The sequence below is a fragment of the Psammomys obesus genome, unplaced genomic scaffold, assembly GCF_907164565.1.
Source record: "Psammomys obesus unplaced genomic scaffold, mPsaObe1.curated_primary_1811, whole genome shotgun sequence".
Classification (NCBI taxonomy): domain Eukaryota; kingdom Metazoa; phylum Chordata; class Mammalia; order Rodentia; family Muridae; genus Psammomys; species Psammomys obesus.
This window is the reverse complement of record NW_026592732.1, coordinates 661,618-678,082: the sequence shown is the minus strand read 5'-3', so window position 1 is coordinate 678,082 and position 16,465 is coordinate 661,618. Positions and strand designations below refer to the sequence as shown.

The following is a 16,465-nucleotide window of genomic DNA, read 5'->3' as shown; positions in this document are numbered from 1 at the left end:
AGACACACAGAGACACACACACAGACAGAGACACACAGACACAGACACAGAGACACACACACACACACACACAGACACACAGAGACACACACACACACACACACACAGACACACAGAGACACACAGACACAGACACACAGACACACACAGACGACACGCACATGCACACAGCCGTGTGCACTGGATGCTTGCTGTGGATCAGCACTGTGGCTGGTCTCTCCACAGCAGACCCAAGGAGTACGCTGTATATTCCCAGCACTCTCCAAGGTGGGGCGTGTGACTATTCCCTTTTACAGACTGAAGCACAGAAAGATCAGGCCACTCGCTGAGGGCCACATAGCTCCTGAAGCTTTGAGTTTTTGTACTTATTTTTGGATTGCTTGTTTTGTTGTTGTTGTTTGCCCAGGTTGGGCTCATTCTGCTCAGCCTCCCAGTGTGGGGAATGACAGACGAGCTTTAAACACTAGGTACAGTGAACTTTAAGCATGGACCAATACTCAGAAAAATGGCCTGACCTCACAGCTGGCTACCTGGCAGAGCTGAGAGTGTCCCAACTTCCGCTCTGTCCTTCCTGTTTTGACAGTGCCAGCGGAGGCTTTGGGCAGTTCCAGACAACCTATAATCGTCGAATGAGAGCCTCAGCTTCCAGCCCCTTTGTCATGGGGCTGGGTGTCCCCTCCTGCCTAGGTCCTGTCCTCCCAAGCACACTCTGGATCGTGGATGTGTTTCTTATGCATTAACTCTGAGATTCCCATCAGACTGGTGAGGTGGGTCTCAGGGGAACCGGGACAGAGCCAGTCAGGACTGCCATGTGAAGCCATGGCGTCGGTTCAGGGTCACACGGAGCATGTGGCTGTCTAGCTTCCCAGTTTCTCATGTCCGGGGGTGGTACTATTTCAGGACTCCAGCCTAGGGACTCTTTGCAGTTCAGTTCTGTCCTCTTAGCTGAGCGCTTTTTACCTAAGTCACTTACTCTCTCTGTGCCTCTTTGGCTGTAGAATCAGTTTAACAAGACTGTATCAAGATCAGAGGGTTGGTGGGATGGGTAGGAGATACAGTACTGAAAGGTAAGTTTGGGGCATGCCTTGCGCACACACAAAACGCTCAAAAACTGGTGCCTTCTATTATGCCAAACGCTTATTATTGTTTATCAGGTCACGCTGTGTCTTAGAGTTTTTATTACTATGAAGAGAGATTCCATGACCAAGCCTACTCTTTTCTTTTGGAGACAGGGCTTCTCTGTGTAGCCCTGGCTGTCCTGGAACTTGCTCTGTAGACCAGGCTGGCCTGGAACTCACAGAGATCCGCCTGCCTCTGCCTCCCTGAGCGCTGGGATTACAGGTGTGTGCGCCACCACACCCCAGCTTTGTTGCTTTTTTTTTTTTTTTTTTAATGATTTTTAGTGTATGTGTGTGTGTGTGTGTGTGTGTGTGTGCGCGCGCGCGCGTGCGTGCACCCGAGTACAGGTACCCACAGAGCCCTGGAGAGGGTGTCAGATCCCCAAGGCGCTGGCGTTCTAGGCAATTATGGGCTTCCCAGTGTCCTCTGCAAGAGCAGTAGTTAAGGGCACTTCTCTGACCTCCGTGGACACCAGCACGCATGCGGTGCACTCCCACACCCGCAGGAAAACACTGACATACGTCAAATAAGAAAGTCTAAAAACCCAAAGCAACAAAAAAGCATTTAAAAAACGGGGGTAAGGGTAGGAGCTGGAGATGGCTCAGTTGTGAGCTGCCATGTGGGTGCTGAAACAGAACCCGAGTCCTCTGCGAGAGCAAGTGCTCCTACCCACGGGGCCATCTCTCCAGCACCTCCTCCTTTGACACAGTGTCTCCTGTAGTGTGTAGCCTAGGGTGGCTTTGAACTCCCGACCCTCCTCCCAAGCTCTGCGATCACGGGAGGGTATGACTAACCATGCTCTGCTGAGATAGCATTTTGCTAATGTAGTATTGGACTAGTAATTACTATGTAGCCAACCTGGCTTGGAACTATGGCAACGCCCCTCCCTCAGTAGGTGCCATCGTGCCTGGCTCACTCTATTCTCACTTCTCCCTTTTCTTTCTCCCCCACTCCATTCCAGCTGCCCTGACCCTGTGACTCCTTGAATGCATCCGTCATGCTTTTATCTCGCTCTAGACTTTCACCATCGCAATTCTTTCAGGTCCTGCTTAAATGCTAGCTTGACCATCCACGCACAATTCCAATACAGCCTTCTTCTCTGGGATTTTTTTTTTTCTCCTACAGCAATTTTATTTTTTGGGGGGGTGGGGTGGGGAGAGGGCACGGTCTCATGGAGCCCAAGCAGGCTCTTAACTATATAGCTGGCCTTCATACTGCTTTCTCGTTCGACTATTATGTCTTAGAAAATACTGCAAATCTCTTCTGTCCTCACTGCCTGGCTTTTCCCATTGTAGTATCAGCTGCAAGGAAACAGTTTTTGGTCTGCGCCTCAGTCCTTAAACCAACACTTGGAACAACAACAAAAACACTCAAGAGCTAGCTAGGTGTGGCGGTGCACACTCGTAACCCAAGCAACAGGCGAGGAAGCCGGAGGTCAGGTGTTCATAGGCACCCCTGGCTACACAGAAAATGGGAAGCTAGCCTGGGACACATTTCATCCTTTCTCAGAAAACAAAACAAAACAAAAGTACCTAGGAGCTGTGCTTGTGAATCAACTGTAGGAAATGAACTGTAGGAAATTCAACATTCCATTCTTCCTGCATTCCCAATGTTACTATTATTGAAACAACTACTCCAGGTGGATTTTATTTTTATTTTTAAGAATTTATTCTTGTCTTTATTCACTGAGCTCACAAGCATGCAACCATGCCTTGTTAATTAGTTAATTAATTAATTACTTAGTTTGTGTGTGTGTGTGTGTGTGTGTGTGTGTGTGTGTATTTTAAACCCAAGGTTTATCTGTGCAGCCTTGGCTGTCCTGAAACTCACCTATAGACCAGGCTAGCCTCAAATGCAGAGGTTCACCTGTTTCTGCCTCCTGAGTGCTGGGATCAAAGGGAAGCACCACCACTACCTAGCTCCATGCCTTGTTGTTGCTGGAGTTTTAAGTTTTGGAATTACAAGAGCTTTGTGTTCTAACCCATTAACATTCTGGATTTATATGTTCTAATCTGCCCTTGGGTTCTAAAACTGTACCTCAACCTTCCAAGATGGGTGTGAGCTACGATTCTAGTGTTTTAAGGAATTGTTTAGGGTTTCAGCAACCTAATATCCTGATGGGCTGGAGTTCTAAGACTGTGACGCCCTAAAATTTCAAGATACAAAGATGGGATGCAGCTCAGTGGTTAGGCCCCTGCTTAGAATTCCCCAGTGAGGGGCTGGGGTGTGGCTCAGTGGTAGAGCCCCTGCCTAGAATCCCCCCAGTGAGGGGCTGGGGTGTGGCTCAGTGGTAGAGCCCCTGCCTAGAATCCCCCAGTGAGGGGCTGGGGTGTGGCTCAGTGGTAGAGCCCCTGCCTAGCACCTGTGAGGCCCTGGCTTCAATTCCAGCACTTTGGGGTGTGTAAAACATTATGTACTGATAGGGGAGGTCCTCCTCTCCTTCCTTCTGATCTTAGTCTATCAGATCTTATCAGGAGTGGCTGCATTGTCATCTTCTGATTTGGGGAGGGGCATGCGTGAAGAAGGGGGTGGGAGAGTGGGATTGGGAGGGGAGGAGGGAAGGGCTTATGGGGGATACAAAGTGAATAAAGTGTAATTAATAAAAATAAAAAATTATATTAACAAAAAACAAAAAAACCCCAAAACATTATGTACTAGAATTTCAAGATGTACATGAAGCCTTCGCATTCTAAAGTTCTAGTTTTCTTACTTGCTGGAGTTTCAGTTTGCTGCTCTCATATTCTGGAATTCCACATGCTAATATAAATTTTTAAAAAGATTTATTTATTTATTAGTTAGACAGTGTTCTGCCTGCACGTGTGCCTACAGGACAGCAGAGGGCACCAGATCTTATTATAGATGGTTATGAGCCACCATGTGGTTTCTGGGAATTGAACTAAGAACTAAGAACCTTTTGGAAGAATAGCCAGTGCTCTTAACCTGGGAGCCATCTCTCCAGCCCTCTCCCCGCCAACTCCCCTTAAACAAAACAAAACAAAACAAAACAACAACAACAACAACAAAAACAGGCCGTAGAGATGGCTCTGAGGTTAAGAGCACTGGTTGTATATCCAAAGGTGTAGACCAGGCTGGCCTTGAACTCACAGAGATCCATCTGTCTCTGCCTCCTCAGTTCTGGGATTAAGGTGTATGCCACCACTACCCGGCTAATTTTTTCTACCTTAATAGTTTGTTTGTTGTTTTTTTTTTTTTTTTCCTGTTGCTTGTGATAAAATAGTCTACAGCCAGATACGGTGACACACATTTTATCCCAGCACTTGGGAGGCAGAGGTAGATGGATTTCTGTGAGTTTGGGGCCATCCTGGTTTTCTTAAAATAATCTTCAAAGGCTGCTTAAGGGAGAAGGTGTTTAATCTGGCTCACAGTTCCAGTGTCTGGTCTATTATGGAGGGAAAGTCAAAGTGCCTGAAGTAGCTGATCACATTGGAACCAGGCAAGAAACACTAGTGATAAATGCGTGCTGCTTGCCCACACGCTTTTCCTATTTATTTTTATTGTATCTCACTAAGAAAATCTTTATTTTTATTTTGCGTTCTGCGTGAGTGTGTATGTGCTGCCTGGCACACGTGTGGAGGAGGTCAGAGGACAGCTTTTTATAGTCAGTTCTCTCTCACCGTGTGGCTCTCAGGGTTGAACTCAGGTCATCAGGTTTCGCTGCACGTGCGCTGCACGTGCCCTCAACTCACTGAGCCATCTTGTTGGCCCTCTTCCTCCCAAGCCGGGTAACAATCCTTCCCACAAGCACCATGGTTCTTCCAACATCAATTAGCACGCCCGTGTGCGAAAATACAGCTCCCATGGCATTCCTAAGAGGCCCACCTCCCAGCTTCTAGAATCTGCCAAGTTGCCCGAAACTATCACAGCATGCTGGTACCCTGGTGCTCAGGCATCCGAACGTCATAGTATTGGTGTCCCTAGCCTGAGGCTGCTGGGCCCGCCCTGCCTCAGGACAGCAAGGTTCTTGGAGTTTTTCCATTGACGTTTCCTCCTGTCTGTCCCTTGCAGGTTTCTGGGGGCCAGGATGATGAACCATACCACCAACAATGATTATGATTACGAGTACGATCAGGAAAATTACATTGACCTTCCGGACGTCCCTGTAGACTGCCTGGCTGGCCACTGCTCCTTTAGTGATGTCTACTTCATAAGCCTGCTTCTGCTGTACGCAGCCATCTTCCTGGTGGGTGTCCCAGGCAACAGCCTGGTGGCCTGGGTGACCTGGAAAGAGAGCCGCCACAGGCTTGGGGCCTCCTGGTTCCTGCACCTGGCTGTGGCTGACTTGCTTTGCTGCGGGTCTCTGCCCTTCCTGGCTGTGCCCATTGCTCAAAAGGGCCACTGGCCATACGGGGCAGCAGGCTGCTGGCTGCTGTCCTCTGTCACCATGCTGTCTATGTACGCCAGTGTGCTGCTCCTGACCTGCCTCAGCGCCGACCTCTTCCTCCTGGCTTTCAGGCCCTCCTGGAAGACGGATCACCGGACACTTGGGGTGCGGGTGGCCCAGGTCTCCTCCTGGATGCTGGCCCTGGTGCTGACTGTGCCTTCTGCTGTCTACCGCAGACTGCTCCAGGAGCACTTCCCTTCCCGGCTCGTGTGTGTTACAAACTATGGGGGATCAGCCACGGCCGAAGCCACCATCACCGCTGTCCGGTTTCTCTTTGGCTTCCTGGGACCACTGGTGTTCATGGCGAGTTGCCATGGCATCCTCCAGTGGCAAATGACCCGACGCCACTGGCCACTCAGCACAGCTGTAGTGGTGGGGTTTTTCATTTGCTGGACCCCTTTCCACATCCTGAGGGTCATAATCACGGTGGCTACGCCATCCTCCTCACTCCTTGCCCGGGCCCTGGATGCTGAGCCTCTGGTTACGGGCCTGGCCCTTGCTCACAGTGCTCTCAATCCCATAATGTTTTTGTATTTTGGAAGAAAACAACTCTGCAAGTCACTCCAGGCTGCATGTCACTGGGCCCTGAGGGATCCACAGGACGAGGAAAGTGTGGCGAGCAAGGCATCCACCAGCCATGAAGTAGTGTCTGAGGTGCCAGTGTAGGCAATCGGGATTTTAATTTCCTTGGCCGTGTCACAATTGTGTAAGCTCCAGGCAGAGCTGGATCCAGGAGCTCAGTGATGGCTTTTTCTTCATTTAATAAACATTCACCATGCACTTGCGTGTGCAAAGCCCTGATATCCATGTAAATGCTGGGGGTGACAGAGGACCGAACCGATTCCTACCCCCAGGACTTAGCATTTTGTGAGGAAGACAGATAGGAAGCAGCTGAAGAGATATGGGCGACGTTAAGGGTGAGACGCTCGTAGAACCTAAAGGTGCTGGGGAGATTGCTCAAGTGCCTGCTGTCCAAACAAGAAGGCTGGAGTGTGAGCCCCACCACCAGCTCGAGAGCTGGGGACGGCAGCACACCTGGAACCCGGCACTGAGGGGACAGGAGGACCCTGGGGTCCTCCAGACAGCCGGTCCAGCCCAGGCAACAACCCCACTAAGAGACCCTGTCTCAAGAAATACAGTGGAGCTGGGCACAGTGGTGAGCCCTTTACTTACAAGCATTTGAGAGGCAGAGTCAGGTGGATGCCTGTGAGTTGTAGGCTGTGCTGATCACAATGAGATCCAGGAGAACACTGGATGAAGTTATCCAGCCTTGACCTTAGGCCTACACACACACACACACACACACACACACACACACACACACACACACACGGAGTGAGTCAGCCAGACTAGCACCCTGAGAAAAAGTAATGACTGGGCCAAAACCGGTATCCTGGAGAGAGGATCCATGCTTAAATCTGGGGAACTGTGCCATGCAGACAGAGCTTCTTTCCCCAAGAAGCCCCTCCCTGACTTGCATCCCTCCCGGAAACAGAGGCGCATCCTTTTTCTCAATCTCTTCAACACAAATGCCCAGATAAACTCTAAATTCCCTAAAGGTGAGAGCTGCACTTACGCCACCTTTTAAATTTTGTATTACATCGAATTATTTATCGCCTGTGTTAGGAAGCGTGGGGGGAGGGGTGTGTGTAGTTAGAGGGCAATCCCATTCATCACGTGGGTCCTGGGGCTTGAACTCAGGCTGTCAGGCTTGGCTGCAAGCACCTTTATCTGATGAGCCATTTCACCAGCCCTGAACCCCCAGTTTTGTCTCTTCTCCCCAACTCTGGCTGAGAAAGCGCTGTCTACAGTGCTGGTCTGTGGGCTTGTGGATGTTGCTGACGGCTTTTCTTGTCTTTTGTTCGAGAGAATCTTTAGACAGTTTTATTTGAACACCTCGTGCAGGCATGTACACTGAGCGACCCACCATCATCCCCAGGGTTGCAGGATTTTGAACACCTCTGGTATGCTGTGTCCAGCCAACTCTCCTCCACATTCCTAGGGTTTGCCTTTGGTTATCTTCTTTGATTTTGTTTGTTTGTTTGTTTGTTTTTTGAGATAGGGTCTCCTATGGCCCAGAATGTCTTTGAACTCACTATGCAGCTAAGGATGACCTTCAGCATTCTCCAAGTGCTCGGGCTACAGTCCTGTATTCCCACGCCTGGTTTATGTGGTGCTGGGGCTCAAACCCAGGTCTTCATGCATGCCAGGCGAGTGCTCTGTCAACTGAGCCACGTCCTCGGTTCTCACCAGGGGATTCTAGGCAGATGTCCTTGTACTGAGCGCCAGCCCCCCTCCCCTCGAACAATGTACACACCTGTCTGTCTGAAAAGTTCAAAGAATTTTTGGTTAGTTTACTGGGACAAAAGAGCCTTTTCAGAAGGCTTTAAAAATTTTTTAAACTACATTATGAGGGTTTCCATTTAATTTTTTGGCCTTAAAAAATGAAGAAAATTCATGAGAGCTTTTAAATGTATTTCTGTGCAATTATACATAAAATCTGTTAATGTTAAAATTACTGTTTTTTGTTGTTTATTGTAAACTTTCTCTTGTTCAGACTGTTATGTAATAATTTTTACAAACTGAAAACAAGAGATACTCCTTAAAAATCAGGCAGTAAACAACACACAAGTCTCAGAGATTCCTCAAACTGACTGCATACACTGGGTCCCGTCTTCCCCAAGTGTTCCAGTCTTCTTTCTGCTGCCCTGATAAAGCACGCTGAAGTCAGGCAGGGACTTGAATACAGGGGTCGTGAGGAACACTACCTCCATGCTAGCTCTTTGCTCATGCTCAGATAGCTTTCTCATTCGCCCCAGAACACTTGCCTAAGGAAGGTGTCACCCACAGTGGGCTCAGCCCTCTCACATGAATCAAGACACTATCACACAGACATAGCCACAGGCCAGTCTGATAAAGGCACTTCTTTAGTTGAGGTTTCCTCTATGCAAGTGTCTCCAGGTTATGTCAGGTGGACAGTAAAACCTAACTAGGACACCAAGCTTATATAATTGGTGTCTTAGTTTCAGCTTTATTGCTGTGAAGAGACATCATAATCACAGCAATTGTTTTCTTTTCTTTTTATTTGGTTTTTGGAGACAGGGTTTCTCTGTGTAGCTCTGGCTGTCCTAGACTTGTTTTGTAGACCAGGCTGGCCTCAATCTCCCTGAGATCTGCCTGCCTCTTCCTCCCCGAGTGCTGGCATTACAGACCTGTGCCACCGCACCCAGCTCACAGCAACTCTTACAAAGAAAAACATTGGACTGGGGCTGGCTTACAGTTTCAGAGGTTTAGTCTGTCTTGTCCAGCAGGAGTTCAACGAGTTCCTAAGGAGGAGCGAAAAGAATGAAATAGGGACAAGGAGATACAAAGAATGAGAGCAAGTCTATAGTCTGATCTCACTCTCGTTTATTTGAAAAATTCCACACAACTTTATAGGGAGAAGGCAGGAAGGGAAAATGTGCCAGCAATATAGTTTACAAAACATAACAGGGTGATTAATGATGATGCAGAACACCGAAAGAATGTTTACTAAAAGAGATACTACAAGCGTGTCAGCTAAGATAGCTCAAAATGTCTAGCCTGATGCACAGATGTCTCATAGGTTCCGGAAACGTAAATCTCTCACCTATGACCTTGTTGCAGCTGTCTGTAACTTTCCAATAGCTGGCCTTGGCTCCCGGCATCTCCTCCCTTTCTCAAATAATTTAAGAGGCTAGCAGGTAGGTTATGAACATGAGGTATTTTGAAGACAGTGGGCATTAACCAGAGGGGGGAGGGAGTAGAGACCTGATCCTCCCAGGGCGTTTTGCAGCCTCTTTGGGTGTCTTTTTGGGGAGGAGAGGAAGACTCCATCAACACCTGAGGGCATCCCCAGCAGGTTGTGGTTAGGGGTAATCAGACACCAACCTCTATGCAATCAGGTTTGCTTCTCGGGGAACTCAGAAGCAGACAATTGGGTCCTTCCCCTGCGGTACCTTGTCCTACACTCCTGTGGTGCCCATGCCACATCAGGCAAGCATTTATCTGAGTTTTATGCTTTCTCATGAGAGCCAAACGCAATCAAGACTCATGTGATGGACTGTTACAGTTTTCCTCGGGCTCAGCTAAGCCTCTGTCAGCCAAATCAAGTCTGTGATAATGAACTTGTATGGGTTTAGATGCCAGGGAGTCAATTTGTTCTTTTACAAAGCTAGTAAGCCTTTGGATGGCCCATGGGCAGAAAGATATGAGAAGAAGGAAGCCCACCATGGGTCCCAAGATTGAAGGGAGGAGAGTAGTGAGCCAGGGAGAGGTTGAGAACCAATTATGAAACCAACTTTCCTCTTGCTCTCTCTTTTTCTCCTCTCTAAGCCCTCTCTAACTTTAGCCATGCTGTCTTTCACAACCCCAGAATAGTCCGTGTAAAAGCAACATTCTTCCTTGAGGGCAGCACATAGCAGTCATCTTGACTGGCAGGGTCTTCTTTGACATCATTATCATTATCAGGAGTAAACTCCTCATCCACTTGTTGCACCAGACGTTCCAGTAGCCATCAAGCTGCATCCTTTTCCTGTGGAAAAAACACAGACAGCTCCTCGTCCCCATATGAGTACAGGGTCGGGTCCATGCCATTGAGTTGTTAAAGGATTTCTTCATTTTACTTTAGCAAAAGTTATTTTTGGTTTCTGTATGCCAAAATCTATCTGCTGCATATTTACCATGCTTATCCAAATTTTAAAAATTCAGATTTAATTTTTTTTTTAATTTAGGTGTCCAGGGGAGTGGCTCCCCCTTTTTTGTTTTTTGCAAGTAAATCTTAATTGTTTAGTGGGCACATTCTAGCATGCCTTGTCCTTCAGGATTGTAAGATATTCCAGTTATATGAGAAACTTGAAACTGTTGACAAAATCTTTTAAAAGATTTGTTATTATATCTTGCTTCATTGTCAGTTTTTAAATTGCTTAGGAAATCTTAGAACATTGAAAGCCTGTAGACAATGAGCAATAACATTTTTTGTAGCTTCTCCTGGTTGAGGAGTGGCAAAAATAAATCCAGAATAGGTATCTATGCAAACCTGTACATATTTTAAATTTTCCAAATTTAGGAATATGAGTAATATCCATTTGCCAAATTTGATTTGGAACCAGTCCTTTAAGGTTGACTCCCAAACGAGGAAGAGGCTGAAATTGAGGACAAGTACTGCAAGCCTTGAATATAGTATGGGCCTATTCTTTAGTCAACTCATATTTAAGTCTCAGGGTTTGACTATTAAGATGATGCATGCTATGGGCATCCTGGGCTCTTTAACTGTGAACAATAAACTTTGGTGGCTTTATCTGCCAATGCATTTCCTTCAGACAGGGGTCCTGGCAAATTAGAATGAGCCCTCGAATGTCCTATAAAAAAAGGAAAGTTTCTTTCTTGTATCAAGTTTGAATTTGTAAAAAGAAAATTCCAGCAGGAGAAAATATCTGAATTTGACCTGAAGTCTCTAACCTAGGCAAAGACTGAGCTACATATACACCATCTGTAAAAATATTTAAAGACTGCTTATTAAAAATATGAAACACAGCCAATACTGCAGATAACTGCTATTTGCGGAGATGTGCTAGACACTTGAAAAGACATTGTTTTTCTTTTCATAAGTACAGGCAGCAACACCAGATAATGAATCATCAGTAAATACTGTTAAAGTATCAACAATTGGAATAACTTTTGTTTTAAATGGAAAAACTATAGGTTGTACCTTTAAAAACTGAATTAATTTGTTTTCTTGTGGCTCAACAGGTTGGACTCTGTCATAATAAACTTACATATGTTAAAATGCCATATTTTTCAGATCTTTGACAAGTCTGAGAGCCAGCATATTTGAGTTACTCTTTTTCTACCTTTATCATCTGCTCTAAACTGCATCCCATAAAACAGGATGTTATAATCTTTAATTTTGGCATATACTTTAAATGTATGTTTTAGAACCAAATATTAGGTAGATCTATATAGGCAAATTTTATGGTTACCGATTTTAATATTAACCTTAAAAAAACAACCTAAACAAAGAGATTAGGTAAAATTTAATTTGTACTCAACTATAATCTTTAGCATAACATAATCAAAACAAAAATTTTTAATTAAACATAATTTATAAAGGGGCTAGCAAATCTTATTAATCCTATCATATTGTATTAAAGCTTAACAGCAAAAAAAATTAAAGGACAAAAGTTTTATTTAGTATTAAACAGAGAAATATACTTAGCCTGCAGCCTTCAGTGAAAATAGACTATTCTGGCCATACCAAATCTATAGGCCAGAAAGAAACAGCATTAAATCATTTATTTTAGGTACCGGCAGCCAGGCATATATTTTATATAATTGTTAACAATGATCTGAATATAACCCTGCATAACAGTGGGCTAACATGGAGCTGTAGTCCTTTTTGTCCTGTAAAAGAACCTAAGCGAACATTTTGCACTCAAGAATCTCCAGCCTTCTTAAATGAAGAACAACATATTTTATATTTTTTGACATGACATATTGTACTAACTGCAGTTTTTGTTTAATTGGCTTAAACAGCATGACTTGATTTTACCTTGTAAAATTAATAAAACAAATATCAAGGTCTTTTGACCTCCCCCAAAGGGTTGAGAAACTGTTTTTAAGTTTTTTGTTAGACTGTCCAAGGATTATTATTTTAAAATACCTGAGAAATGTTAAAATGTTTTATAGAGTTTAACTCTGATGGTCCAGGACCAAACTCAGAGGTGTTGATTTAAACTGTCTCATGTCCAAAAAATATTAATATCGTCAGTCAGATTTTAAAATATCATCATTTTAAGTCCACATATAAACACATACACACATAGATTCCAGAAGGAGCAGAGCCCCCATGGCCCTTTCCCCAGGATCTGGGGTGTCCCCCAGACTCCTTTGACCAGATTGGAAAGTCTCCAAGTTTTTCAGACCTTGAAAGCAAACTGAAACCAAAAACAAAAACAAACAGCCAGCAAACAAAAACAAAACACAGAGACAAAGACAAGAACAACCATGGTACCTGCTTTTTAAACATTTAAATATTTTTAAAACCTGTTTTTGCAATATTAAAACAAACCATTCTCTTTAGGAGTGAGTTTATAGAGCATAACCATGATTTCAAAAGTCAGAACTAGATTTAAAACTCAGAATTTATCAGTACACACAATTTAATCTTTAAAACTGGAAGTGGCTCCATCCCCTGGCCCCTGTCCGAGAGCCGAGAGCCGACACTGACTGACGCCCGCCCGTGGGAGGAGAGATGAGAGGAGGAAGGGGGCAGGGTGATGCCGCTCAGCTCAGCAGCCGATTCTGAGGGTGTGAGCGTTCCATCCAGCCTAGTTCTTCGCACTAAGCCATGAAGCCTAGCCCTCTGTAGGGGAGGGGGAAGAAGAAGTGCAGTGTCCCCCGTTCTTCTGCTCACCGAGCTATGAGCTATGGGCCCCCATTCTGAGCTTTCTACCCTGGCCCGCCTGGAGGTCTTTTGTTGTTGTTGTTCGGGTTAGAGGGAGGCAGGCGCAGGAGGCCAGTCTGAAATATGAGACTTGGCAGTTTCTTCCTCTGACTGTTTTATACTCATTATCTAGAGCTTTTCTCCTAAACCATTTTTTGCTTTTAAATTACAGAAATCTGTTTGAGCTCCTTTATGACCATTTGAAATAACCTTAGAAATACTTTTTTTTTTCCTGCCTGTTTGGGTGCTCTAATCTTTCAAGCAGCTCTTTAGCTTGTGATTTTCTTTTTTATTTACCCTTACTCCTTGTGTCTTGAAGGACTCCTTGAGACACTGTAAGAATAAGTCATGCTTACTCAACTCTTGTCCCATAATTCGTCGTTCTGACTTACCTCTCCAGATCAGACTCACAGATGGGTGGCTCTGTGGAGATCTCTTATGCAGGATCTTCACTCACTTCTCCTGTAGAAGCGGTGATCCTATGAACTTGTGTGGGCCCACAAAGAACGACGTTCAATTCGTTCAATTTGATCCCCATGCCTCAGCCCCACTTTGGGCGCCAATTATGTCCCATCCAGCAGGAGTTCAACTAGTTCCTAAGGAGGAGCGAAAAGAATGAAATAGAGACAAGGAGACACAAAGAATGAGAGCAAGTCTATAGTCTGATCTCACTCTCGTTTATTTGAAAAATTCCACACAACTTTATAGGGAGAAGGCAGGAAGGGAAAATGTGCCAGCAATATAGTTTACAAAACATAACAGGGTGATTAATGATGATGCAGAACACCAAAAGAATGTTTACTAAAAGAGATACTACAAGCGTGTCAGCTAAGATAGCTCAAAATGTCTAGCCTGATGCACAGATGTCTCATAGGTTCCGGAAACGTAAATCTCTCACCTATGACCTTGTTGCAGCTGTCTGTAACTTTCCACTAGCTGGTCTTGGCTCCCGGCATGAGTCCATTACTGTCATAGTGGGAGACATGGTGGCATGGCACTAGAGAAGGAGCTGAGAGGTGGACATCTTGATCTGCAGGCAGCAGCAAGAGGCTGTTCTACTGGGTATGGCTTGAGCACATGAGACCTCAAAGCCTGCCTCCATGGTGACATACTTCCTTTAACAAGGCCACGCCTCTTTATGTTGCCGCTGAGTTAATGGGGGCCATTCTTGGTCAAACCACTGTATCCCACTCCTTGGCCCCTGTCAGCTTGCAGCAATACCATAACGCAGAAATGCATTCACTGCAGCTTCAAAGGTCTCCACAACCTATACAGTCTCAAACTTGTTAAAAGTCCAACGTTCAAAGTCTCTTCTTTGAACTCTCTCCACTGTAATCTCCTGTAACGTCAAAATAAAAGAGCAGATCACATACTTCTAATATATAATGGCACAGGGTATATATTACCTTTCCAAAAGGGCAGGGAACGAAGCATGCTGAGGAAATACTGGACCAAAGCAAGACAAAAAGCCAGCCGGGCAAATCCAAACTCTGCATCTCTACATCTTCAGCTCTCAACTCCTCTCTGCTGACTGCCATGTACTTCTTCCTCTAGGGCTGGCTCCACTCCCTGTTTACAGCTCTCCTGGGCAGGTAACCCACAGCTCTGTCAGCTCCAACATGTTGGGGCTCCAAGGCAAGCCGGACTTCACCTGCCCAGCTTCACGCAACAGCCTTACTGGGCCTCCATGAGCTACACCCCTGCCACATACCCGGCCTCAGTGGCTTTCCTTAGTCATGAGGGTGGGGATGGGCGAGATTCCACAACTCCTTACTTCTATTCTTGGCTGTAAAGCCAGAACAACATGGCCAAAGCTGCCAAGTCCTGCTGCCTCCTGGGACTGGAACATGGCCCCTTGTTCAATTACATCTTTAGCAGCTTTCTGCTTTTGCTGGTTTCCATCACGGCCCAAGCCTCACTGTCCTGGAACTCGCTCTGTAGACCAGGCTGGCCTCAAACTCAGATATCCTCCCGCCTCTGCCTTCTGAGTCCTGGGATTAATGGTGTTCTCCACCACACCTAACTCTAAGCTTTTCTTTAATTCATTTTCCACTTCTCTTTAATTCCCTTTGACTTTTCTTTATTTCCTTTCCACACGTCGGAAGCTTAGCCGGTGCCCTGAGGTCACTACTTCCTTTATTCCATTTAACACCCTCTTGTCTTTCATCATTTTAATCCTTGATCACTAGATTTGGCTCTACTCTACTTCCTGATGCCCTTTTCTTCTCAAATTGCACATTTTGGGTTTTGCTTGCCTAGCTTGCTCCTTTGCATTTCAGATCCTCTTAAGATTGTACACTACTAACCACATGACAGCCTCAGTGGTCAGCTGTTCTGAGATTTCCTCTGCTGACAGAATTAATCCAAAAATTCCATTTCCTCAGGCAGACTTTTCACATTAAGGGCAGAAAGTAGCCGCATTCTTCACTAACTATCACAAGAACAGTCTCTAGGTCACTTACTAACATTCTTCTCCTCTGTAACCTCTTGAGCTGGCCCCCAGAGTTCAAATCGCCCTTAGCAACACTGTTTTCCATGTTCCTACTCATATGGCCCATTAACCCCACCTACAGCTCAGCTGTTTTCTATTCCAAAGTCCCCACATCCACATTCCTCCAAACTAAAGCACGGTCAGGCCTATCACAGCAATACCCCATTCCTGGTACCAACTTCTGTCTTAGTTATGGCTTCTATTGCTGTGAAGAGACACCATGACCAGGACAACTGTTATAAAGGAAAACATTTAACTGGGGCTGGCTTACAGTTCAGAGGCTTAGTCCGTTATTTTCATGGTGGGAAGCATGGTGGTGTGCAGGCAGACATGGTGCTGGAGAAGGAGCTGAGAGTTCTCCATCTTGATCTGCAGGTGACAGCAGGAGGCTGTATCAATGGGTGTGGCTTGAGCATAGAGGCGACCTCAAAGCCTATTTCCAGTGACATACTTCCTCCAACAAGGCCACACCTCCCAAGAGTGCCACTCCCTATAGGCCAAGCGTTCAAACTCCCAAGTCTATGGGGACCACTCCTGTTCAAACCAGCACAGTGAGGGCTGCCGAGGAGAGGAGAGCCCTCTGACAGTGGTGCTGCCTTTGAGCTGTGCAGAGAGCTCCAGTGTTCCGGCCTTCCTACGCTACTGCTCTTTCTGGGGCAGGTGTTATGTGATGCAGCTCCTGAGTGTCCATGCTTCTCCAAGTAACCCTTCACCCTTGTAACCTCTCACTCCTTTGTAAGTAACACCCACAAGTGCACTGGTTCACCAAGCTGGACCTCAGGGACAGCCTTGCTTTGGGTTGTCATCAGCCCCTCTCTGGCATGAGTAGACATTTGTCCATGTCTCTTCAGGAGTAGTGTTGCATGATAGAAAGCTGAGTTATTTATTTATGATTGCTTTTTACGCGTATGGATGTGCTGGTGTGTGTAAAGTCTTGGTGCAAGCATGGGTATGTATGGAGGAGGATGGCGGTTCACACTGGGTGACTTCC

At 45.8% G+C, this 16,465-nt stretch overlaps 1 protein-coding gene and 1 long non-coding RNA gene across 2 annotated transcripts in view; one reads left to right on the top strand and one right to left on the bottom strand.

Annotated features, from left to right (window-relative positions):
• The window catches only part of C5ar2 (complement C5a receptor 2), a 10,115-nt gene extending 3,759 nt beyond the window's left edge, over window positions 1–6,356 (top strand). The window contains exon 2 of the mRNA XM_055615612.1: window positions 5,146–6,356. Within this exon, the coding sequence (XP_055471587.1) occupies window positions 5,162–6,187 (1,026 nt within the window). The 5' untranslated portion in view covers window positions 5,146–5,161 and the 3' untranslated portion in view covers window positions 6,188–6,356. The remainder of the gene's footprint in view (window positions 1–5,145) is intronic.
• A 7,177-nt stretch (window positions 6,357–13,533) lies between these two features.
• Window positions 13,534–15,826, bottom strand: LOC129683059 (uncharacterized). Its single transcript, XR_008721082.1, has 3 exons — window positions 15,746–15,826; window positions 13,882–14,322; window positions 13,534–13,579 (listed from the first exon to the last, which is right to left on the bottom strand). It is a non-coding gene; the product is annotated as an uncharacterized LOC129683059 (long non-coding RNA).
• Between the last annotated feature and the right edge of the window lie 639 nt (window positions 15,827–16,465).